The following is a 24,669-nucleotide window of genomic DNA, read 5'->3' on the forward strand; positions in this document are numbered from 1 at the left end:
CCTGCGCATGCAATGGCAAGCAGCAAGCCCGCCTGAATGGAAAGTAGGGATATTGACGCAGAATCTAAAGTGCCATGATCCTGATCGGGCAAAGTACGTCGAGATGGAGCCTGGACGTAGCATGAAGATATGGCCATCAGTAAGTACCTAGTCATCCGGAAACGAACGACATTGTGTACAATCGCGTAGCGCTGTCAATTCCAGCACACAGTAAAATGAGGAGTTAGGGTTCTCTTTTTTATCCCCCCCCTTCTTTTTGTCAACTGACAGAATGGGGCATGCCACATTTTCGATAGCGTAAATGGTACATCAAAAATAGGTGAAAAGGACACTTATTCTTAACGATCTTGATACACGTTTCCCTGCATTGGCGTGGGGTGTAAGCTCACTCAAGGTTCCAGGTCACACGTTGGCGGGATTTCGCGCGGGGTTGTAAGTGGGATAATCCGTTGACCGCATCTTGAAACAGCAAGCAGCCATCCACGTACTACGACTGCTGTTACTCGCAACAAGAAACACGAGAGATTCAACAGGCAGGTTTCGTGGAAGGGGACATCTCTTGGAAAGTTGATAAGAGTGATTCGATTTTTGGTTCCGTGTAGGCCGGTGTCCGTCCCTGTGTATCAAGTAACCTGACGCAAAGTTTACCCGCATACCACGTTGTGCATGTCTCCCGGTATGCTGCCATCCTCAAAAAGCCGTCATTAATCTCTGTACCTCGTTGGACTGCATCGTGACCACTTTGACGCCCTGCTTCTCCAGCTCTGCCCGACACTGCGTCCAATTGTCCTTGTCCACGGGCCGCGTGCCCTCCTCGACTATGAAGGACCGGAACCCCTCCTTGGCCGCGTCCTCGGCGCAGCTCCGCACGCAGTAGTCCGCCGCGAGCCCCACCACGTAAACGTCGGTGATCTGGGCGTCGCGCAGGCGCTTCGCGAGCCCGCTGTCGCAGCCCCGCGGGTGCTCGAACTTGTCGTAGAACGGGCTGTACATCTCGACGCGCGGGTCCTGGCCCTTCTCGACGACGGCCCCCTCGTCGATCTTGCCCGCCTCCAGCTCAGGCACGAGCTCCGCGCCCGGCGTGCCCTGGACGCAGTGCACCGGCCAGAGCCTGGTCTCGTAGCGCTCGTCCGGGTTGGCCGGGTTGACGACCGTGGCGTAGTCCGTGAACGGCTGCTTATTCGCGTAGTTGGCCGCGAAGGACACGTGCGAGGCCGGGTGCCAGTCCTTGGTGGCGATCTTGGTCACAAACGGCAGGCTGAGGAGCTGGTTCACGACAGGGGCGATGTCGCGGCCCTCGGGCACGGCAAGCGAGCCGTTCTGTAACTCGACATCAGCTTTGTGACGCCGTCTTGGGGATGTGATACGAGAGCGATTGCCTACCGGCGGACAGAAATCCTCCTGGAAATCAACCACGATCAAGGCTGGTCTGATAACCATGGTGGGTAATTCGGTTCATGGATGCCCCGACGGTATCCTTTCACAAGCTTCGGGGAATACCAATTGAATTGAGATGAGCCCAAAGATAAGAAGAATCACTTTTATTCAGAATGGCTCTGATATTGTCATATCCTTCGTGATGACTTGGTTATCTCCGATGTGATGGATGTGGCAAACGAATCATTTGTACGTCACCTAGGTTAGTAGCTCCAGCTTATGGCCGTTTGAGTGTGGCTTGAGCTTGAATCTGGGGAAGATAAGGTACCGAGCCGAGAGGCCCGGCCCTCCCCGAAGGTAATATTGTACACTCCCTAGATCCTCCAGACCTCTATCGATTCCAATCACTTACCGTTTGCACGTCGCGAAATCTAGTCTCAAACTCGCAAAAGGGAGAAAAGAGTAATGGCAGAACACATTCAAGCTACAGCAAACTTTTATAATCTTAACTACGGATTTATCAAGAACTTAGATAGATGCCTTATACATGACTTCGTAGACCAAGAGGTTTGAAATTCCAGGCAGCACTTAGCCACCCCCAGCCACCCCCAGCGGAAATGCTTCAGCACAACCGTCTGTCCTAAACTGCCGCCCAAACTTTACTTTACTTATCCAGTAAGTAATGGGATACCGAAGTCCCAGTCGGCATAACAAGAACATCTGCCCGACATTAATCATTCTTCCTAGTCCCCCTTTCGTTTCCCTGGTGTCTTGCTGTAACCCCTTCCATCCATTACTATGCTCCGCGCTTTCACACGCGGGTCTACTACCTTTTGCCAGTACCCAACAAGCACTCCCTAGCCAGAGATGGAAGCTTCGAACCACCAGAAAACCCGAGATCCCCTCATAGTGGAGCAAACCGTCGCGCGCTCCTGGGCCATTTCCTAAGAGAAGGACACTCCACATTGATGTTGATTTCTTCAGCGTCTTCATCGCTATCGCTATCAATTTGCATTGGGTTGTCATCCGGGATCGAAACCCTAGATCTCGTTGGGTACGGCTGACTCCGTGCCAACTCCTCGGCAACGGTTGAGCCAGAACTCTGGAGTATTTCGGCGTCCTCTTCGTCAAACGAAGAGTCATCGTCGTCGCCAAAGTCCATCCCAGCAAACGAAGCAGGCTGCTTTCCCTTGTTGCGCGACGTGCTGGGGCTCGCTGGCGTGAGAGGGGCCCCGGCTGCGGGTCGCGAGAAAGCCATGTCGGAGGGCCCGGGTAATTCCGAAGTGGGCGTCTTCAACATATGCGGCTGACGAGCCTTGGAGGTATAGACGTTGCCTATGAAGTCTTATTGTTAGCAACATCCTTCCAGCCCAGATACAGCGCGGGGTCCATAGCGCGAAGGGGATCTGCGAGTAGGAACGTACATTGTTCTGTGGCATCGCTGACTTCACGAGCATAGGATCTGAAGATGGCCTCCTCTTTCCTGATACTGTGACCCTCTCCGCCAAAGTGTCTCATGGCTCTGTTCCTTTGGAAGGGATGTGCTCGGAAGTAAAATGGACCGTTTGTGCGGTACCTCGCTTTGCATTCGTTTCTATTGCAACGCAGCACATAGAAGCCAGGCAGATGCCTATATTGGAAGACGCATTCATCTGGTTTCACTTGGTCCATAAGTATGGGCTTTAACTTGGGGGTCCAAGAATCCGCAGACGATACGTCGTCCTGCTGACGATGGGGTCAGCTGGCCAATGTTGTGAAGAGCATAGGGACGATGGATGCTTACGTTATTCGGAGCCAAAAGCCTAGGTCGCTTGTTTCTCCCTTCCAGAGTCGCTTCATCGCCAGGATGGCGTTTCGATGCGCTTGCTGCGCCGTCGGGTACTGATGCTAGTATATCTACACCTGCTCGTGATGGCGCTAGTTCCGGGGGTGACGCAACGGGGCTTACAGACTCTCTTCCATTTCCATCCACATCCGTGTTGATAAAGAGGTCTGCGGGACCAGCTCTATTGGTCGCTGGTCGTGAATCTTCAGCTAGCAGCGTTGCCGACCGAGTAGGGCTACTGACTCCTCCGACTAGAGCGTCCATAGCAGCCTCAGGCGCCCTGGGTTGGGACGGACCAAACACGCCCACCTGGCCCTGGCCCAAACGGATAGGAAATCCATTCGAGGCTGACCGCGATGTCTGTGGCGTACGAAGCAGGGCATCTTCCTTTGGTCCACGTGAGCCCGTCACGAAGTCCTCCTCCAAGCTGTCAATCAGCGCATCGATGGCGTGGTGGAGCTCGGGTCGCACGTTTTCAAGATACTCCTGGCATTTGGCATTGTAGAGCTGATTCTGCTCCGTGAACCAGACGATAGGCTTGGCGCTCATTGGAATGTGTCGTAGTGCCTCGTCTCGTTCTTTGTCGAACGTATCCAAGCCTTCGTGTATGAGCTTCTGGCCCACGGACTCTCACCATGGCGTGGATGTTGTCCCAGAAGTCTCCTGCGCTGGCTCCCGGAGCAGCCATTGGCGTTAACCCAGCCATTAGCCCGAATACCTCAATATGGCACAGCTAGAATGGTTTTGAAGGTGAAGATGTCTTGGGTCGGATGCGAACCGTTTGATGCGATAACCAAAAAAGTTGCAAACGAACCTGGTGTAAGTCAGTTGGTTGGGAACTAGCGTGGGAGGGCGCTGGAGTGGCAAGCCACGATTTATACATGTAAGTGGCTCTGCAAATGGTAGCCAATGGAAGACCACTATGGAGGTAAGTGGCAAATATTGGACATGCTGCAGGCTGCAAACCTGCTCCCAAACCAAGTGTTTAATAGCCCGATTTGTTCTAAAGCATGCGTTTGCACTCAGGAGCCGTTGACAGCGAGTTAAGCTGTGCTGTTACACATTGCATGAATTATATTGGAGGCCTCGAACCGGCTCGATAGAAACATCCATGAGTTTTAGGGGAGCCGACCTGGACGAACGGGGACTTCGCCACAACCAACGAGGACACGACCACTCGCGCCATGCCATATGATATCCCCATGTACTATAGCAGCCAGGTGCTTGCTCTCAATGGTCAGATGAATGTGCACTTTCACATGACGCCTGGTGCCTGGCGTCGCGAGAGATGGCTTTTTAGCAAAAACCGATTTCGCTTAACGTGGTTTACCACTACGCGACGCATATCACTTAGCGACGCACCTTTTTTACTTCTCGACCCTTTTATATAAATTAATTTAATTATAACGCTTAAAATTAATTAAAATTATTCGTTATTTAATTTCTTATTTAATTTTATATTTATTTTATATATTTACGTATTATAACTTATTTCGCTATAAATATTATAACGCTTTTTACCGGTCGTTCTCCGTTTTAACGAACTTTTATTTTTACTTTTATTGGGCGTTAAACGTTTCCTTTTTATCTTTTTATCTTATAATTATTAAGATTCCTTAATAATAAGGGTTTTTTTAAGCTAAACTAGCGATTTTTTAATTCTCCGGCGTTTAAAAAGTATTAAATTAACCTCCTTTAATATATATATATTTTATTACGTATAAAAGTTATTTTATAAGCTATTTTAATTAACGTAATCCACGGTTTAATTAAATACTTTTCAAAGCCTCGTATAATAAAATATAAATTAATTCTACTATAACGTATTTAATATATTAAAATTAATCGGAATCTTTTTTTTTAAATACTTTTATATTATTTTAATAAGTACGCGTATTATACCCGGGCTCCCCGTAAATTTTATAGCGTCGCGGGCGCGTTTTAAGTTTTTTAATATAATCACTATTTCGGCGCGATTTATTTTATAATTATTTATTAACGTCCTTTTAAAACTATCGGTTTTTTTTAGTTTATATACGAAATAATCTTTTATTTTATAACCGTTTTTTTTCGTACGGCGGCGCCGGCTAAATATTTTATTTATTTCTCGTAATACGGTTATTTTACCTTTTAAAAAAGCGAGCCGGTATATTATTTACGTTATACTTTTCGTAATTTAGTTAAGTTTAATTAAAATCGACGTCGGAAAGCTATTTTAATACCGTATAATACGGTTTTAAATATATTCGGTTTAAAATTAAGCGTTAATCGAGTTATTTAAAGTTTTTAATTCTTAAAAAATAAGTAAACCGGAAAACGTCCCCGGAAGTATTAAAATACGTAGCTTTATATTTAATTATAAAATAATATATTCCGAATCGTACGGAACGAGTCTTATTCCTTAAAAGCTTTCTTATATATTCGAAACGGTGAAAGTCGCTTGGAACGCTTTTAAAAACGCTGGTAAAAAGTTTTCTTTTAAAATATAAGTAATAACGTAATTTACGGTTTAATTAAATATACGGTCTAATTAAACACTTTTTTTTAATTCCGTATAACTTATATTTTATGCTTTATACTTTTATTATCTACGATAATAAATTAATAAAAAAAACACGATATATAATTAACGCTTTAAACGTTTTAAAAAAACCTTAAATTACGCGTATAAGCCGTAGCGTAAATATATAATATCCCTTATATAATCTTACATTATCGGCGTCGCGGTAGTATTTTATAACGAAATACGTAATTATTAACGTAAAAATTTACGAATTTTAAAAAATAATTAATTATATAATATATAATTAATTTAAATTCGCGATCGTTTCCGCCTCGAATAAGTAATATTAAAAATATAGCGAATCGATTACTTAATTTATATAACGCGGAACGCGTCGATATTAACTAAGCTTTTAATTTCGTACGATAATAATTAAATCTCTAAACGCGTTTTAACCGAAAAATCGATTATTAAAGAGTTTTTTATAAAAATTTCGACGCGTATTACACGTAATTTATTTTTATACGGAATATAATTAATAAATATAAAATTTAAAAAGAGGATATATATAATTTCGACGAAACCGGGTTTTTTATAAATTAAATTTCGTTCGAAATAATCGTAATTACTTTCGATTAACGCGAAAGGCTTAAAATAGTATAATAAAGGAACCGGGAATAGGTTATAATAATATAAGGTGTCGGATTATACGGTTACGTTATTCCTTCGTATATTATTTTTACCGGGAAAATATACCCTTTTTTTTAGTATAAAAATAGCCTATTATTAAAAAACTAAGTAATTATAATTATTAAAAATAGCTAGATTACGAATAAAAAAAGCGAAGATTAAATTCGATATTTCGATAAATATACGAAGTTTCGTATAAAAAGTGTTTACCGCTTATTAATTTTTAACGGCTATAAAAACTATTACTCGATAATTTTTAAGCTTTACTATAAAAAGAACTCGATTATTATATTCTATATACCTTTTTATTTATCGTATAAGCTTTAGCCTTTTAATATCGGCTGTTTTTATACGTTAAAAAGGCGTACAGGAAAAAAATTAAAGGTTTTATACGGGCGTATATTATTTATATTTTAAAAGAGGATTTTTTATTAACGTTTTTAAAAGCGTTCTAAGCGATTTTCACCGTTTTGAATATATAAGGAGGCTTTCGAGGGACCGGACTTATTTCGTATAATCCGGAATATATTATTTTATAATTAAATATAAAACTACGTACTTTAATATTTTCGGGGACGTTTTTCGGTTTACTTATTCTTTAAAAATTAAAAACTTTAAATAATCCGATTAAGGTTTAATTTTAAACCGAATACGTTCGAAACCGTATTATACGGCATTAAAATAGTTCTCCGACGTCGATTTTAATTAGACTTAACTAAATTATAAAAAGTATAACGTAAATAATATATCGGTTCGTTTTTTTAAAAAGTAAAATAATCGCATTACGAGAAATAAATAAAATATTTAGTCGGCGCCGCCGTATAAAAAAAAACGGTTATAAAATAAAAAATTACTTCGTATATAAATTAAAAAAAATTTATAGTTTTAAAAAGATATTAATAAATAATTATAGGATAAATCGCGCCGAAGTAATAGTTATACGAAAAAGCTTAAAACGCGCCCGCGACGCTATAAAATTTACGGGGAGCCTAGGTATAATACGTGTACTTATTAAAATAATATAAAAGTATTTAAAAAGGAGGATTCCGATTAATTTTAATATATTAAATGCGTTATAGTGGAATTAATTTATATTTCGTTATACGAGGCCTTAGAAAGTATTTAATTAGACCGTGTGTTTAATTAAACCGTGGATTACGTTATGCGCCCGTATAAAACCTTTAATTTTTTTCCCGTACGCCCTTTTTAACGCACGAAAACAGCCGATATTAAAAACCTAGAGCTTATATAACGAATAAAAAAGTATATAGGATATAATAATTAAGTTCTCTTTATAATAAAACTCGAAAGCTATTAAATAATAGCTTTTATAGCCGTTAAAAATTAATAAGCGGTAAATATTTTTTATATAAAATTTCGTATATTTATCGAAATATTAAATTTAGTCCTTGCTTTTTTTATTCGTAATCTAGTTATTTTTAATAATTACGATTACTTAGTTTTTCGATAATAGATTATTTTCGTACTAAAAAAAGAGGTACGTTTTCCCGGTAAAAATAATATATAAAGGGATAACGTAACCGTATAATTTAACGCTTTATATTATTATAACCTATTCCCGGTTCTTTTATTATATTATTTTAAGCTTTCGGCGTCGATCGGAGGTAATTATAATTATTTCGAACGAGATTTAGTTTATAAAAAACCCGGTCTCGTTAAAATTATATATATCTTTTTTTAAATTTTATATTTATTACTTATATTCCGTACGAAAATAAACTACGCGTAATACGCGTTAAGATTTTCGTAAAAGACTTTTTAATAACCGATTTTTCGGTTAAAACGCGTCCGGAAATTTAATTATCGTCGTACGAAATTAAAAGCTTAGTTAACGCCGACACGTCCCGCGTTATATAAATTAAGTAATTAATTCGTTATATTTTTAATATTATTTATTTAAAGCGGAAACGATTACGAATTTAAATTAATTATATATTATATAATTAATTATTTTTCGAAATTCGTAAACTTTTACGTTAACGACTACGTATTTCGTCGTAAAATATTATCGCGACGCCGATAATATAAAATTATATAGGGGATATTATATATTCGCACTGCGGCTCGTACGCGTAATTTAGGGTTTTTTTAAAGCGTTTAAAGCGTTAATTATATATCGTTCTCTTTTTATTAATTTATTATCGTAAGTAGTAGAAATATAAGGCATGAAATATAAGTTGTACGGAATTAAAGAAAGTGTTTAATTAAACCGTGTATTTAATTAAACCGTGGATTACGTTAATAAAAAAAACGTAAAAAATAAATAAAGTAAAAATAAAAGGATTTAATAAGTATTAAAACGAATACGGATTAAACTTAAGAAATAAATAAGAAATAATAAAAAATAGGAAAATAAATATAAAATTAAAGCTATACTTAAACGCGGGGGCGTTTTTATATAAATAAGTAATTAATAAAAGAACTTAATTAAGAGCCCCCCCTTTTTATAAGGGATATAAGCCCCTATAACTGCTTTAATTTTAAGCGTTATAAATGCACTCCCTCCGTTGCTTTTACATTAATTTAATTTCCATTAACTAACGTACACGTCTTTATCTCCTCCAGCACCTTCTACAGCACCCTTTACAGGGCCCTCTACGCCCTATAAGGCCCTGTAAGGCCCTGTAAGGCCCTAGAAAAAGCTGGATCAGCCGGCCTAAGGTCGGTTAAACCATTCAGCCGAGATTCGTCGATCCGATTGGCCGGTTAATAGGAAGAGACGAGACGACGGCAGCCAGCGTTTTTTCACTTTCAGCCAAAGGGTCGAAGTAAACACACTGCTGGATTTTCGGCTGATATGTAAAAAAAGGGGCCCGTTACCGGACATATGCTTCTAGCCCCTTAAGGGGACGTGCGCGGCAGAAAGTTAAGCTGGCTGACAAAAAGTAAACACGTCCTTACATGACCAACAGGCACCAAGACCTGGCCGGGACTATGCCATCGTATGTCGAAATGGAAGAGCAGCGATCCCCCCTCGGAAAGCTGACCACGGCCCAACTCGACCCAGGCCAACTTCATCAAGGGTGGCCTATTGCTCACGGTTGCCATCCACCGCCACGCAACCGATGCCACGGGTCTTGGCGAGATTTTGAGAACCTGGGCTCAGAATACGGCGGCGGCGGCAAGCGGCAGCAGCACTTTCACTTCGTACGACGCCCCGTCCAACGACCGCAGTGCCCTCATGCATGGCATACCACCCAAGAACAAGGCAGACTTCCCCGAATACACCATCAAGGCCCCCAAGGAAGAGGTAGCGCCAGAGGCAGCGCCGCCGCCGCCGGCTGCTTTCCAGCCCCCACCCATGGACTTCAACATCTTCTACTTCTCTTCAGCCAAGCTGGCCGGTCTCAAGCTTGACGCGCACCCCGGCTGCTGCGACCTTGCCTACAACTCCTTCATGGGCCCTGATGTTGTGTCCACGTCCTGGGCCGACGTTGAGGTGTACTCGACACGCTGGGGCGGCGACCTGGGTGCGCCCGCGTTCTTGCGGGTGCCCGGCGACGGGGCGGACGGCCTCGTGAATATCCTGCCGCGTCGGCCCGATGACGACGGCGGGCTCGAGGTCATCGTCTGGCTAGAGGCTGGGGCCATGGGCAGACTAGTGGGAAGCCAGGAGTTCTTGCGGGGGTCGCGGAGCTTCGGTGCTAGCTTCTGAGGTCTGAATGAATGGCTGTGCTCACAGGCCTTGACGGTGCTTGGTTACTTGGGTCTGGTCATCTCTGCCGTCAAGGGAGACAAATAAAATCTAGATATGAAATAAAAGCGTCTCGAGGCCTGGTGACGGAATGGCAGGCACATTAGCATTTTGCAGTCGGGTTGCCACGACTTATCATTTGACGCTCCATACACGCTACATAATGAACAAAGGAAATGATACAAAGAGGAAAACGCAATAGCCAAGTACCATCATACAACCTAAATCAAAGAGCCCTGCGGACAGATCCCGGCCCAGCACCACCGCCTCGTCATCGTCATCCCTCATCCCCGTCTTCCTCTTCGCCGCCTTCGCGTCCAGCGCCGGAGCCAGGGCGCAAAAAATCCTTCGCCCCGCTCATGTCCTCGCCGGCGGCGGTCGCGAAGGACTTGGTCCGGTCCTTGCGGGCGACCTGCCGCGCCGCCCGGTGGTAGCCGAGCAGCAGGCCGGCCTTCTCCTCGTGGTACGCCGCCCGAGTCTGCGCCTTGGCGATGACGACGCCCTCGGTCAGCAGCTCCGACGCGCCGTCCCGCGACGACAGGAAGCTCGGCCACAGCACCGCCGCGATGTCCTCGATGTCGCCGATGCCCTCCTCCGCCACGGCGCAGGTCCCAACGCTCTCGCCGCTGCTGCTTCCGCCGCCGCCACCACCACCGTCGGCGTTGTTGTCGTGGGGCGGCGGGGCGGCGACGCTTCCACCAAAGACGGGCAGCTCGATCAACTTCCAGTCGTCGCCGTCGTAGGCGTCGAAGCTGGGCTCGATCTTCTCCTCGAGCAGCTGGAGCCGCATCCACTGGCCGCAAATGTGCTTGCAGACGGCCTCGAGGGAGGACTTGACGTCCTCCTGTCGAGACTTGGGGAGCAGGGGCGCGACGCAGGCCAGGATGTCGAAGACGGCCTGCTGGATGCGCTTCTTGCCGTTCTCCTTCTGGCGCGAGGGCGACACGGGCAGCAGCACGGAGCGCAGGTAAGTCTCGCGGCCGTGGTTGTCGTCGGCCAGGGAGGCCAGCACGCCGCACAGCTCGTTGCACTGCAGCAGGTAGGTCGGCTGGAAGAGGTGCTGCGCGCACACCCATCCGAGGATGCCGACTAGCGCCGCCACGCGCATCCGCTTGGCCTTGGCCGAGTTGGACAGCGGCAGCGGGATCAGGCGGCTCACGCGCGGGTGCGTCCGCAGCGGCGCCCACTTCTCGCCCGACAGCGCCCCTGAGAAGGCCGCTGGGTCTAGGTCGCCCGCAAACAACTCCAGGGCCCATGTGTAGGCCGCGGTGAACATGGAGTTGAGGTGTTGTTGGCTAGATTGCATGCAGTGGCGTTAGTAGTCGAACAAATCCCAGTTACGGTAAGGATAGATGTACTTACGTAGTCACGGGCGGTGGCGTTTTCATCTTGAACGACAGTTTATCGAGGTTCTCAAACTTGGACCTGAAGAAGGCGGCCTCTTCGCGGACTCCCTCGAGCTCCTTCAGGGTTTGCTCTTGGGCTTCCTGGGCGGTGACGATCTCTGACTGCGCCTTCTGTAGATCAACCTGTAGCGTTGCGAGTTCCGAGGTCTTTTCTTCCAGCTCCTTTTTCAAGGCCGAGTTGCCGTCAGCGGCTTCGTTCAGCTGGGAGGTGATGGCCTCGATCTCTCTGGTCTTCTTCTCGGTTTCGTCGATCAAATTACTGATCTGGCTTTCGGTATTCGCCAGTAGAGTTTTCGCTGTTTCTAATTCGGCGTCTTTGCTGCTTAACTCTTCTCGAGCCGTAGTAAGAACACCCTCCTTTGCGGCGAGCTGCAACTGGTGGGTTTCCCGTTCGATGTCGGCGCCAGCCAACCTATCCTGCAAAGCCGACACCTCGCCGCCCTTTTCGGAGAGCTTCGCCTGTGCTGATTCGGACTCCTCCTTGAGCGCCTTGATATTGTTGTCCAACTCTTCCGCGCGCTTCTCCAGCTCGGCGATGATGGCGCCCCTATCTCCGCAGCGCTGGGACTCGTCGGCCAGCAGCTGCTGGATCCTGGCCAGGGACTTGACATTTTCGTCGTTGGTGATGCTGAGGATGCTGTTGCGGTCCCTTAACGAGTTGTTCTCGTCGAGGATCTCCTTGAGGTATTGGAAGGAGCTGTTGGAGGCGAGGAGCTGGGTCTGGTGGATGAAGTCCTCCACAAGCTGAGTCGGATCCCAGTCTTGTTCCATGGTGCGTAGCTGTGTTATTGCCTGGTCCAACATTGTGCTATGGAGTGAGTTGTTGCTGTTGAAGTTTTCGAGAGACTGCCTCCGAGGCTTGTTGGTCTTTAAGAGCAATACACAAGTGATGGGATGCGTATTAGTCAGTCGTCGGGTTCAAACAACATCATCGCATATGCAAGGAGAAGCGCAACCACTTAAACTGCGCCATATCACATTATTGCTGTTCGCGTATTCTTCCAACTCTTGTTCGCAGGTTCCCGAAGGATTTGATCGCACTGGCGCACTGTTGGTGTGTTGGATTTACAGGCGCGGATTTGAGCCTGAGTCAGATGCTGCGACAGCAAACCTCGAGGACTGACAAATAACGCGCTGCAAAGCCTTAAGCCGAAGCTGCCAATTCACCACCTCGCTACCCTTCTTATCCATCTGCGGCTTTGATTTTGTTTGGCGAACCCAACCCGTTCGCCTCAGAAACGCCGCTTTCGTGGGGTTGGGGGCCTATCGGATCGAGAGCCCAGCATTTGGGCAGCATTCCCCCCCCTGTTGAATTGGAGGACGCTCCGAACTCGAGGCAATCGGTCATCCTCACTCTATCAGGTACTGAACAACACCATAACATACTTACGTGAGCCTTTTATCTTCCTGCCCGGCGCTTATTTGGGTCAAAATAGCGAGCCCATCTCCAAATCCGAAAGCCAGATGGAAAACGAGGTCAGGTGCGCAGCACCCAGTCAGTACCCAAAGGGATGCTTCGGCGGCTGGCGCGGAAGACAGCAATGGGGTTGAGTTGGGCAGTCAGTGATCATTGATCATGACCGGATAACCGAAGTTTAGGAGGAAGTACTATCGATTGGTGTAGAATCTATTTACAAGCCTCAAGGTATCGGCAGCAAGCCGAAATTGTTCACATAGGGGGTAGTGGACTCTTATTAGGCTTCTTTTGCGCGACTTCCTTGATATTTTGGCCCTCCCTAACACGCTTGCGGCTGTGACCTATGACTGCCATTGTCAGTATATCTGATCACTAAGGGGTTTGCTTCTTGGTTTAGAGCTAATTTTCATATAAAACATTGATCTGCTGGCGGAAGATCGTATTCGTGTCTCGCCGTTCCGAGGTCAGTCAGGTCTTGCTGGGAAATGGCCTTACCGGAGGAGGATGCCAGTGTTTTCTTCTCAGGCTCACTTCTCTCGGTTCACGACGTCGGACAGACTATATGTACGTGTATGGCTGAATCGATTTCGTCCTGAGCTTTACTGGACCACTTCGCGTCAATTACAAGCCAAAACACAAGCAATCAACCTAAGTTCCCCTCCAAGTCGGTTATTAGATACATCAATTGCGAAGCGCCGTGAATTAATATTGTTGTTTATTTCGGCGAGAGAGAGAGAGATTACTGCAGTAGAAGTGACTCGAGGATTACCATCTTGGACATTGACATCCGGAACAACATACAACATCGCGTGATCTCGGCGTAACTCCCCTTGCGGACTGACCGTTGCATGGACTTCGTTGCTGTGCCGCTTTTCTCACAAGCCACATCGCTTATTAGTCCTGTTGTTGCCTCTTTGGCCACCAATTCCCAACATCACCCAGAACATACCCCCAAGCACTTCAGACTCCATACACCCACCGCGACTCGCCCATACAGCGCCCAAGAACAAAAACGCATCTTCACTCCAGGACGTCCACCCCCAATCATGCGTACAAGTGGGCAGGCAGACCCAGAATGTGGTGACCTTCACCCCGCAGGAGAACAGCCATTCCCGGACCTGGATGCGCTTGCTTCAGAGGCAGACGAGCAGGGCACGTCGCTCTTCTTGTCCAAACTGCCTATCGAGTTGAGAAATGCGATATACGGGTTTCTATGGCGCGACGCTGGTCTCGAGCAGCACATCCTAGTCGACAAGGACTGGGGCCCCAAGCAGACGCGTTCGTACGCGTACCCGCGGCGCGAAATTGTCCCCGAGGTGCCCATCACTCGGTTCTCGCACTGGGCTTGCATCAGCGACCACACTGCACTCGATGAAAGGCAGGAGGCGATCGCCAGACTCACTTCCGATGAGATTGAAAGGGATGTAGTCTGGGATGAGCGACTGAACTCCGCTTGGTGCAACCATTGGAAATGTCAAGAAGCGCATCAAACCGCCGTCAACGATCTAGCGAGACCCTGCCAGAGAAGCCCCTTCCTGCCAATGATGCTGGTTTGCCGCAGGATGTAAGTCCGGTACATTTCTCGGTCCGACTTTGGGCCTCCCCCTCCTCCCCTTCCTACATGCAAATTCCTGTACTGATTTGTCTGCAGACATCTTGAGTGCCGCAAGTCAATCTACAAGGCGTTAACCTTTGTCATCCATGATGCTGCCACACTGCACAGCTTTCTTGTTGCCAGACGGTCGCCCATTGTTGATGAGATCAAGCGATTCAATCTATCGATCCGGCTTCCCATTAGAACCAGCAAGATAGTGATAAGCTCCGAGGAAGCCAAAGCCACTATGTCCTTGTGGCAGGCTTCATGCCAGGCACTCCCGGAGGCGCGGAGCCTAGTGTCCGTCTACCTGTGGCTCGAAACGTTCCCAAACGAGGATGCCTGTTTGCTGAGATCAGTTCCCGCGGTCAATCCTTACGTCTTTGATAGCCGGCTGGCTTCCATCCTCACCGTCGACATACCGGCGAGCCCCTCACGGCCTGGAGTGTGGAAGGATATTGCAGACATCCGGCCCCCCTTCAAGATTCGTGCGCGTGGATGGCCTCGGTACTCTACTGACCCGGGGTGGGATGGCATAAGGTACGATGAGGATGGGTGGGAGCCTGGCGATCCTCCACGCCCGCGAAGTCAACCCATGGAGTGCGGGCTGATACGGCTACCGCGCTTAAAAAAGATCAGATGAAGATATAGTCTACCTAAATAGGTGTAATAGACTAGGTTTATGTACCCAGCTCGTCAGTTTTGTTGATTGCTAAGTAGTTACCCATTTGGATGTCGGTTACGACGACAAAAGGTGGCGAATACCCCTACCGCGGCGTCGGCGACGACGACGACCTGGCTCAGCGCCGCCCTTGAAGCTTCGGCTCTGACCGCCGACACGGCTTCTGGAGCAATACCGTGCGTCAGCCCCAGCTGGTAGGCCGCCCAGTGCCCGGCCATGGAGACGCCGGAGCGTGGGTGGACGGCAGATCGCGTTGCTTCACTTGAAGAGGACATCGCGGCCATGATGATCTATCTACCCAGTCGGCGCATTTCGACAGCAGCCATGGCGATCAAAGCAAACAAGAAAAGGGGCCTGGTGAAATCATGGGGCGCTGTTGAACAGGGTATCTGCCAACGCCGTTTTTTTTCATTGTAGGGGAGAATAATACGTCGCTCTCCAGGATAAACATAGTTGGTCTGCGGTAGGATCATGCGAGTGAAGGGGATTTACTTTTTCCAGCCAACCTCGCTCCCCGGACTGACATATCGTGTGATACGTGTAGACACGTATACGCAAAAGAAGGTGGCCGTCGATCATGTATGCAAATGTCCACCAAAAGGGCGGGAGGTATAAACCACCTCCAAACGATCTCGTGGGGGACAGAGTGGCACGTCCTTAATTAAATCGGAATCCGGCACAATGGAGGTGGTGCGATATCAATCTATATTCCCGGATCCCTTCGTTGATTACGCTCGGCTGCCCGCCGTGCCTCATTCCGTACACGTGCTGTGCATTACTTCAATCAGTCTCGCTGATAGTTGACCCGGATTGGGATCACAGGGCAGTAGAAGAGGAAGAATGGAGGTACATATGTTGAGAGAGCAGGGGGCGCAGAGATCTGCGTACCTGCATTGAAACTTTGGTCTCTTCAGCCGGCTTGGCAATCGGACGACGCCAACGTTTGTGTCCTAGTCGGTTGCAGGACGGGAAGTGGATGGCAACATGATGCTGTGCGATGCGCTTTTCTTAACGCGGTAGCCCGGAAGAGGGAGAGGACCCTTGGATGTCCCGACGGAGGACAGCAATTGGTACGGAGAGCCTTTAGCCGCAGGTCGGCTTTGCTTCAGAACCCCCCGTTCCCAGATGCTGTCCAACTGGAAAACCACGTATCAAGTTCATGGGCTTTATCTCTTGGCACTACATCTGCAGATCCTCGCTGTAAATGGAGTTGCTGCCATCGCTATCATCTGCCACACCTGGGCAATGTGCCAGACTGGGGCTATATATAGCAAGGACGTCATCTGGCGGACTGCAACTCAACCCGGACTCAGAAATGAAGAGGAAGAAAAACCTGCCAGCGACTTTGAAAGGGCTTGACTGAGAGGACAGGACTGAATAAAGGCGGTATAATCAGCTGCGGAGATTGTGTCAAGATGGGCCAGTCGCCGTCACAACCTGGGCCGGAAGGCACCAAGTTTCGAGTCATCGGGGCCGGAATGTAAGTGAGAGTCATCCATTACGCAGCATCATTGCTTGTTTTGCGCTCCCCCTCCGCTAACCCGTCGCCAATCCAGGTCGCGAACGGGCACCAAGACCCTCAACGAAGCGCTGTCCATCCTGCTGGACGGCCCCGTCCACGACTCGGGCATCCAGTCGCTCGGCGGCCCCATGCACCACCAGCGGACCTGGGTGGACATCATGGAGCTCGCGCCCCGCTGCCGCTCCTTCTCGGACGAGAAGAAGCTCGACTACCTCCTCTCGTCCATGCTCGAGGGCTACGTCGCCACCATGGACTGCCCCGCCGCGACGCTCACGCCCGAGCTCATGCGCGTCTACCCGGACGCCCTCGTCATCTGCACCACCCGCAGCCAGGAGTCCTGGTGGCGGAGCATGCAGTACCTCAACGCCATGATGGGCACCTGGTACCTGCCCCTCGTCGTCCTGTGGCTGCGCAAGTCGCAGATCTACGGCCTCTGGCGCGTGCGCTTCCAGCAGATCATGATCTGGCGCTACGGCGACGACAAGATCATGGAGGGCACCAAGCAGAAGCACGAGGACCACCTCCGGCAGGTCGTGCCCCCGAGAAGCTCTTCTGGTACAACGTCAGCGAGGGCTGGGAGCCCCTTTGCAAGATCCTCGGCGTGCCTGTGCCGGACCAGCCGTTCCCACACAACAACAACAAATCCGACGCGCGCAAAGTTTACCGTGAACACATCGTCGCCGGGCTACTTTCTTGGGTCTTCATGCTCGCCATTATCACCATGGCCATCTACTACGCATCGACCTTGATGAGACGCTGGACGGTATAGAAGAAGGCAAGCGCGGGAGAAGCGGTGCTAAAATCTCCTTGATTGGAATCAGGCAGGAGACATGCTAGATTTCTGTTGTGTATATATATTCGTCAAGTCGTGATACCAAAATCCTTCATTACATCCCTGACAAAACGGATACTGTCCAATCTCTTTGGCAATCAATTCGCCAGCAATGTCCAGGTAGAGTACAGCCCGACCGAACGGGCATATTATAGGAGAAGTACAGGGATGAGTCGCGCGCTTTTCTTTAGCTCGAGGCAGACTGCAAGGCGTACAGTTCTCTGGGACTGCCACCGGCACAGCTGCTGAACTTCCACCACCCGGAGTGCCAGGAGCCCGCGAGATTCTCCAGACCCCATTTGATCGGGGCGGGCATGGGCGGCCAGCTGGCCCACATGCCATCCTCCACCGTGCCGTCGAGGTTGAGCAAGAAGAACGGCACGACATCGAGGGTGCCGGCCTTGGACACGGTCGCCTTGCCCCAGCTCTTGAAGAGGGCCCGCGTCTCGGCCTCCTCGGCGGACCCTTCCTTGGGCGCCTTGGGGTGTTCGGCCAGCGCGGCGATCGTGGAGATCTCGGAGTGGAAGTGCTCGTCGAAGGACTCTTGGAAGGTCGACATGATGCGCAGCAGCTCGGTGCCCGAGAAGTCGGCGGGCGACGCCAGCGACGTCAGGTACTTGTGGAACTCGGCCAGTCCACCGAGGAACGCCTCTGTGATTGCCATTTGGGTGAGCTTCGCGGGAACCAACAGACAGGCAAAGATGCAAGGGGAAAGTGGTAGGAAATCTACATACCATGCTCCTTCAATGTTCCCTCCCAGATAGTCTTGTCGTCGAGGACTTTCGCGACGGCAGTGAAGAGGGTCTCCTCCTCGTCATCGTGATGCGACACCACGAACTTGTGCCAGGTCAGGCAGTATCCGATGAAGTCGCTGTAGTCGGCGGGCTTGACATGGGCTGCTTGCTGGTAGATGGAGTTGTAGCCGCGGAGGATCGAGTTGTGAACCAAAGCCATGTGGGTTGCGCCGGTGGTGAAGATATCAGTCTGCGTCAAAGCACCATGGTAAGCAACTGCGTGCGACTCCAAATGGATGCCGGACGCCGAGGTGGCCTGCCTACCTTCTTGGTCTCGTATTGCGGCGTTGCGACGAGCTTGATTGGGCCATCAGCCCATGGCTTGGAGGCAGAGGGGGCTACGTTCGCCATCATGTACGGTGACCTCGTGAGGAATAGTCCGATGAGAACGGGGATAACGAGGAGCAGAGGTCTGCTGAGAAGACCTTGGTTGGCCATTGTGGGTGATGATTTCCCAAGTAGGGGGAGGGGGTTGGGCGAATGGTTATTTATATTGAAAGCAAGAGCGACCAGCTGGAAAGTTGCTTGCTTTCCTTCCCCTCACACTTACACGGGCGCACACTGCATATGCGCACACACTTCCGCACTTTCGGGAGCTTATCAACCAACCTACAGATGTTTTACCTGGAGGTGAAGTTTCAACATGCCATGTCAGCTCATCCCGAATGGCCCGTCGTGGACCCTCGGCGCAGCTCGGATGAGTAAACCATGGCGCTGATTGGGTCTCGCTGGGGCTTTCTAGCGATTAGCTTCCGCGGGGGCCTCTTTGCAGGGTTCTCGCCAGGGGGTATGCCCTGTAGGGATTATCTCCGACTGCCAATGCCTCGGCGATCTGACAATCAGCGGGTCGTTTGTTTCCCTGGGACATCGCAAACGATTCCAGGCCCAGGCATTTGAAGGGTCTGACTGGATGCGCAGACGCGTCAACTTAGAATGCCGTTTGGATATTTGCCATCTCGGGATTAATTGCCCAACATTATGAAGCGGTCTTTAACCTAGGTGGTCTTCGCAATCCAATTGGGTCCCGGACAGGAGCCAGGAGCGCCTATAGCATGACTCCGAACTGCCCAGATGTAGCACCAAAAGCTGTGATGAGTGATATTGCCATCGTTCGCAGATACACGCAAACCCCAATCGTTTACTCAATCAATCAATATACACCCAAAAGGACGTTTAAGGTGCTATTTTTAGATTCTTTGGTGTTACCACGCCCAACAACTCTTGGTTAGAAGCTGGCTGTTTTGGGAGTGGCACCGGTTAGTCCATCGTCTTGTCAAGATCCCTTTGCCCTCGAGTAACTGGCTGATGGCATCCATAATGTAATTACATGGTGCGGTAGTGAGCCAAACCTCGGCTCAAATATATAGTGATATAGTTTACTGATCGTTTGCATTACTGATCATGGCGATTACAGCCAGCAACCGCAGCGTAAGAGCACCAATGTCGGCCTTCCCGTCATTGGAACACAATGCATCCAGCCTTCCACGTCAGCTTCTTTGAAGCCAACAGCAGCAGGACCAAGACCAAGAAGTCTCCCAGTCGAATCTCTTTGTCCGCACGCCACCTCCCCCTCGAGGAATTCATACATGGCCTGCCTCACAAAGAAGACGGCCGCCCACCGTCTCACTCTAAGATAACCGCCCCATCCCAGTCTCTCAAAGCCGCGCTCCGACCCGTCCGTCCGTCCGTTCGTTCCTCTTGCTGCTTGCCCACCAAGCCAGAATGGATTCTATGCCAATGTCCATGCCCGGCATGAGCATGCCGGGCCCCATGCCCGCGACGGCAACGTCGACGGCGCATGGGAATCTCACGACCAGCCCCACGTCCGCATCATCAGGCGTGACAGCCACACAGTCCACCATGACAGCAATGGCGTTAGACGGAGCCGAAACGAGCACGACAATGACCATGTCCATGGGTGGATGCAGAATCAATGTAAGAAACCCCATCGATCCCATTTATCCCATGTTGAAGAAACCCGAAGGGCAATACGATAGCTGACCCGTCTCTAGATGCTTTGGAACTGGAATACGGTCGGCACCTGCTTCCTCTCGGAGCAATGGCAGATCAAATCAGACGGTGGTTTCGCGGGCCTATGTATCGGCATCATCCTCATGGTCATCTTTCTCGAATTCCTCCGACGGGTCGCCAAGTTCTACGACAACCACATATACCGCGCCCACCAACTGCGAGCAGTCGGAATGGCCGTGGACCGTGCCGGCGGTGCCAATTCGGCGGCGGAGGAGGGACAGGCGGCTCACCCTCCGGGCACAAGAAGGGCCAGCGGGCCCGCACCATCCTCAAGCGGTACAAGATCCCAAGATGTGGGCGTTGATGAGCGGCCTTCCAGCCTAGTCCCGAGACAGTCCGGTGGTTTGATGTCCCAGGCGCAACCGCTGTTGGCTGGGGCCAACCAACCTTTCGCGTCGGCATTTCTGCCCAGTGTCAAACAGCAGGCGATCCGGGCCCTCATTCACACGATGCAGTTCGCTGTCGGCTACTGGATCATGTTGATGGCTATGTATTACAACGGCTATATCATCATCTGCATCATCATAGGTGGATTTCTTGGCTTTTTTCTTCTGCGGTGGGAAAGGATTGGTAGCTCATCGCTTGAGCGACCGGGAGAATCGTCGGGTGAGGCCACAGGGTGCCATGGGTAGGACAGATGGGTGCTGCGATAACCGTACTTTTTTTTAGCTTTTAGACGATACCCGTTATTGAAGAGCTCAACTGGGCTCTCCCTTCTAATGTATAAGTAGTAGCCAGTTTCTTTACTTAGATTCTTAATGTGTAGATAGGCAGCATGTTCTGCTGGATTTATGTCATGCGTTGCCGATGCACCATTGAGAACCACACCCAGAACGGCTTCTTGCATCATACAAGCAGAGAGGTGTGGCCTAACACCTTGAAACAGGATGCTATATCCCACGTATCGGGATTGGTACAGGCACGGTGTTCCCAAACCGTGCTCATCACACTGAACGCCTCTTTGACGGCTCCGAATATCTGTAAGACCCCCATGGCGTTAACGAGCTCACGGAAGAATGGTTCCTCATCCGGCGTGGCGAGGCAGCCCGCCACTGCGTACGGCCAGACCAAGGTCCGCAGACAGAGCGGACTCGGCAGGGCACGGAACAAGGAGATGATGTGGGCGACGCTGGCCCGAATCTCGGGCTGGCAGGGCTGGAGCCCCGAGACAACGACTCTCAAGTAGATCATAGCTGCCTGCGCCCAGATCTTGGCGCTCAGGGAGTGCGACGGCGTGGTGTGCAGCTTGTCGAAATCGTGGAGCGCCTCAACACCCAGCGCGGCAAATGCCTCGCCAGTCAGTCGGTCCGCGCGATTGGTCGGGTAATCTATAGGTGAATGGTCTAACTCTGCGATTCCTGATTGCAGACGTTGCTCGATGATCGAGGCACGTTGCACGAGGTCGATAATGCAGAACAAGCCGGAGGCCTTCATCCCCTTCTTCCACGCATCCAGAGCGGCGATCTCCGAGATGAGCAAGACAACCCAGTTCGGGCGTCCCACAAACTCCTCAGTCTGTAACGCTGGGTTGGGTCCCTCCAAGAGCTCGGCGTGGAACTGTTGCAAACTCGGGGCACGCTCGAGGGCGGTCGACGCAATGATGTCGTTCCATATCAGGCTGGCCGTCATAAAGCGGAAAGCAGCCTGGCTTGGCGCCCATGGATGCCGACCATTGCCCAAATCTTTAGCCAAATTACCGGGACTCATGCTCGCAAGCACAGAGAACCAAGGCTTCTCCCCTACATTCGCATGCGTTTGGATAATCTGTCCAAAGAGCACCGATGCGCCGTCGAGATGCACCTGCCAGTTCTGCGTATTGGCCACAGCGACCTCGAAGTAGAGCGCCTGCACGATGCTCTCGAGGCAGTGCACGCTGCTCTTAAGCGAGCGCGCGACTCCGCGTTCGTTGACGCGCTCGAGGTCTCGCTGCAGCGCCTTGATGCCGAGACCCTGTTGCTTCTGGAGCTCACTCCAGTTGTGCGCCTTGCAGTCCTCGTGGCGGCCGGGATCCCAGTCCGCCATAACCACGGCGGTGAAATACGAGGCCAGGCTCAACGCTGTGTGGAAGAGCGCTTTGTTCTTCATCAACAGCACCAATAGCCATCCGCGCCCGCTTTCGGACAACTGGGGCCGGTAGAACGGGGACAGGAAAGGGAAGACGTAGTCAATATACAGCATGGCTTGGTTCAGCTCCCGGTCGGCTTCGTCTTCATCGCGGTCGTCATCGCTGTCGCTTTGGTTCGTGTGGCCACTCGAACGCGAGTAAGGAAACTTTGCGGTCCTGTGAGGGCTGCCGGTCCAGATGATTGGCCACGTCTGATACACTAGTAGCGGGTGTCATGGAGGACCTGTCACTACCGCTTCCAGGGGCATATTGGTGGTGTTCTTCGCCAGAATCCATATCCATTAGGTTGGCCATACCATATGCGAGTGTGTGGTCGACATCCACTGATGCCTGCTTCGGCGGACTGGGCCTGTCAGCTACGGTGATAGGCAGGGCTGCGGCGTCTTCCATCTGTGCCCATTTCCTTTCGCGACGCTTAGTGGCTTGGTCTTTGACCATCTGCTTGAACTCTTGGGCCATCTGCTTTTCACGCTCGCCGCCGTCCATCCAATCCGGCTTGGCGTCGCTGAAGTGGCAGGTGAGTTCCAGAGTGCTGCACTCGGAACAAATCGGTTTGCCTTCGTCACATTTCTTCCGCCGGAGCCGGCAAGTCCAACATCCGCCTGGGACCAACGTTAACTCGTTGCGATTGGCAATCCGCGCTTGGCTGACTCACGAGAGCTCCGTATCTTGACGGCTGTGGTCATCTTGAGATATTGCGGTTGATGTTTCTCTAATCTCACGATTCAATGGGAAATGAAGTTTGGATTGCGCAAGTGAAGAGCCTTGGAGGCAGTGTAGAGTGTAGCTGTAAGTTTTGTCAGCCGCCAAGCTGGACTTGATTGGGCTTTAATTACGTTGCCGATGTTCCCCGCCCATCATTTGTCTGACCTTGGACGTCAACTTGTCTTCTTTCATGTCACGCCTCGTCGCATTAATTGATTGAACTGATTGAAATTTTCTGGATCCCTAGCATATTCATTGGAACGTCATGAGGGCATTCACTGCTTCTTTCTCAGAAGCAACCTACTCTTGTTCCGATACTCCGAAACGCCCTGACGACTATTGCCTTCCTCGTCGGAATCGGCCGCTTTCACGTTCTCGTAATCGTTCTCCTACTCCTCATCAGCAATGCATTCCCCCATGGCTCTCGCACGACAAGCCTTGGATAGGTTCCTGACGATCAACCACAGCTCCTGGGCAGGGATATCGGATCCGATAAGCGCGGCGGCCAGATAGCGCACGGGACGCCGGAACAACCACCCCTGGCCCAGGCCCGGGCGAAAAGGAGGGCTCATCTCGGTGAGGTGGGCGTCCTCCATCAGACTCTCCACCAGCGCCACGCGCCGCGCGTAGTTCTCGAGGCCCTGGAACTCCGCCGTCGACCGCTGCCATGCCGACTCGTCCCAGCCGATGCAAGGGGAGCCGCCGGGAAGGCCGATCTTGTAGTCGTGCATATCGTCGCGCAGGACCTCGGTCGCGAGCCGCATGACGGCGAAGCGGAACGCGAACATGCCTGCGAGGCGGTCGGCCCGTAGCTCGAACTCGGCCTCGTCTTCGACGTCGAGGAGGCGATCGAGTTGCTCCTCGAGGATCGCCTCGGTCAGGTCCTCCACTCTTCCATGGCAGGCTTCGAACAGGGCCTGCCCACGGTGCCGCAAGTAGTTGATAGTCTGAGCTCGTTTCCCCCACCTTTGGGAACCGACCCATGTTGACCGCGAGCTCGCGTAGGTGGCGACGGCTCGACTGGTTGCTTTCCATAGACTGTACATTGCGTCAGGTTGGCTTGTAGGCAAAGGTAGGTTGGCTCAGTGTTAGATATTGCCCAGTGCTGATGCCACTGAATATGATTTTGCTGAGGTGATTGATTGCTGGCAGTCAAGTCTCAAAATACCAAAGGGGTATGATGATTTATTCGTTATTATTCCGTTCTATCTGTCGATTGCATTGCGTTATAACCGTATTCCTCGGCTACCGGAGATAGCCTGCGTGCGAATAGGAATAGGTGTGAAGTATCATTGCTTCCGCAACCAAGGTTTGGCGACAAATCGGGCCACCCTTTGGTACAAAAAAGCTAAATTATTCTGTGAGTCAACATACCCGAAGCCTCGAGGATGCGTATACGTTTTGCAAATTTTCAATTCGAGCATGCATCTACATGAAGAGCGATTCACTAT

At 50.1% G+C, this 24,669-nt stretch overlaps 12 protein-coding genes across 12 annotated transcripts; 4 read left to right on the forward strand and 8 right to left on the reverse strand.

Moving 5' to 3' along the window:
- Positions 1-690: 690 nt before the first annotated feature.
- PG986_001823 (pyrazinamidase nicotinamidase protein) lies at positions 691-1,440 on the reverse strand (the record flags this gene model as incomplete). The annotated part of the gene is made up of 1 exon (XM_066838045.1): positions 691-1,440. The coding sequence occupies one exon, from the start codon at positions 1,438-1,440 to the stop codon at positions 691-693; it is 750 nt and encodes a 249-aa protein (XP_066706938.1).
- An 841-nt stretch (positions 1,441-2,281) lies between these two features.
- On the reverse strand, positions 2,282-3,890 carry PG986_001824 (uncharacterized protein; the record flags this gene model as incomplete). Its single annotated transcript, XM_066838046.1, has 4 exons — positions 2,282-2,712; positions 2,802-2,957; positions 3,040-3,780; positions 3,827-3,890. The coding sequence occupies 4 exons, from the start codon at positions 3,888-3,890 to the stop codon at positions 2,282-2,284; spliced, it is 1,392 nt and encodes a 463-aa protein (XP_066706939.1).
- A 496-nt stretch (positions 3,891-4,386) lies between these two features.
- PG986_001825 (uncharacterized protein) lies at positions 4,387-10,071 on the forward strand (the record flags this gene model as incomplete). The annotated part of the gene is made up of 2 exons (XM_066838047.1): positions 4,387-4,422; positions 9,424-10,071. The coding sequence occupies 2 exons, from the start codon at positions 4,387-4,389 to the stop codon at positions 10,069-10,071; spliced, it is 684 nt and encodes a 227-aa protein (XP_066706940.1).
- Positions 10,072-10,387: 316 nt separating this feature from the next.
- PG986_001826 (uncharacterized protein) lies at positions 10,388-12,320 on the reverse strand (the record flags this gene model as incomplete). The annotated part of the gene is made up of 2 exons (XM_066838048.1): positions 10,388-11,405; positions 11,473-12,320. The coding sequence occupies 2 exons, from the start codon at positions 12,318-12,320 to the stop codon at positions 10,388-10,390; spliced, it is 1,866 nt and encodes a 621-aa protein (XP_066706941.1).
- A 1,659-nt stretch (positions 12,321-13,979) lies between these two features.
- Positions 13,980-15,170, forward strand: PG986_001827 (uncharacterized protein; the record flags this gene model as incomplete). Its single annotated transcript, XM_066838049.1, has 2 exons — positions 13,980-14,497; positions 14,585-15,170. The coding sequence occupies 2 exons, from the start codon at positions 13,980-13,982 to the stop codon at positions 15,168-15,170; spliced, it is 1,104 nt and encodes a 367-aa protein (XP_066706942.1).
- A 77-nt stretch (positions 15,171-15,247) lies between these two features.
- Positions 15,248-15,493, reverse strand: PG986_001828 (uncharacterized protein; the record flags this gene model as incomplete). The annotated part of the gene is made up of 1 exon (XM_066838050.1): positions 15,248-15,493. One exon carries the CDS (start codon positions 15,491-15,493, stop codon positions 15,248-15,250), a length of 246 nt encoding a protein of 81 aa, XP_066706943.1.
- Positions 15,494-16,624: 1,131 nt separating this feature from the next.
- On the forward strand, positions 16,625-17,500 carry PG986_001829 (uncharacterized protein; the record flags this gene model as incomplete). Its single annotated transcript, XM_066838051.1, is given in 3 exon segments — positions 16,625-16,689; positions 16,766-17,264; positions 17,279-17,500. 3 exon segments carry the CDS (start codon positions 16,625-16,627, stop codon positions 17,498-17,500), a joined length of 786 nt encoding a protein of 261 aa, XP_066706944.1.
- A 250-nt stretch (positions 17,501-17,750) lies between these two features.
- PG986_001830 (uncharacterized protein) lies at positions 17,751-18,795 on the reverse strand (the record flags this gene model as incomplete). The annotated part of the gene is made up of 3 exons (XM_066838052.1): positions 17,751-18,214; positions 18,298-18,547; positions 18,622-18,795. 3 exons carry the CDS (start codon positions 18,793-18,795, stop codon positions 17,751-17,753), a joined length of 888 nt encoding a protein of 295 aa, XP_066706945.1.
- Positions 18,796-20,012: 1,217 nt separating this feature from the next.
- Positions 20,013-20,273, reverse strand: PG986_001831 (uncharacterized protein; the record flags this gene model as incomplete). Its single annotated transcript, XM_066838053.1, has 1 exon — positions 20,013-20,273. One exon carries the CDS (start codon positions 20,271-20,273, stop codon positions 20,013-20,015), a length of 261 nt encoding a protein of 86 aa, XP_066706946.1.
- A 96-nt stretch (positions 20,274-20,369) lies between these two features.
- On the forward strand, positions 20,370-21,020 carry PG986_001832 (copper transporter-like protein; the record flags this gene model as incomplete). Its single annotated transcript, XM_066838054.1, has 1 exon — positions 20,370-21,020. One exon carries the CDS (start codon positions 20,370-20,372, stop codon positions 21,018-21,020), a length of 651 nt encoding a protein of 216 aa, XP_066706947.1.
- A 214-nt stretch (positions 21,021-21,234) lies between these two features.
- Positions 21,235-23,199, reverse strand: PG986_001833 (uncharacterized protein; the record flags this gene model as incomplete). Its single annotated transcript, XM_066838055.1, has 3 exons — positions 21,235-22,712; positions 22,810-23,115; positions 23,169-23,199. The coding sequence occupies 3 exons, from the start codon at positions 23,197-23,199 to the stop codon at positions 21,235-21,237; spliced, it is 1,815 nt and encodes a 604-aa protein (XP_066706948.1).
- Positions 23,200-23,607: 408 nt separating this feature from the next.
- On the reverse strand, positions 23,608-24,264 carry PG986_001834 (uncharacterized protein; the record flags this gene model as incomplete). The annotated part of the gene is made up of 1 exon (XM_066838056.1): positions 23,608-24,264. The coding sequence occupies one exon, from the start codon at positions 24,262-24,264 to the stop codon at positions 23,608-23,610; it is 657 nt and encodes a 218-aa protein (XP_066706949.1).
- Positions 24,265-24,669: the final 405 nt, after the last annotated feature.

Source organism: Apiospora aurea (genome assembly GCF_038362705.1).
Source record: "Apiospora aurea strain CBS 24483 chromosome Unknown utg000001l_segment0_segment0, whole genome shotgun sequence".
Lineage (NCBI taxonomy): Eukaryota > Fungi > Ascomycota > Sordariomycetes > Amphisphaeriales > Apiosporaceae > Apiospora > Apiospora aurea.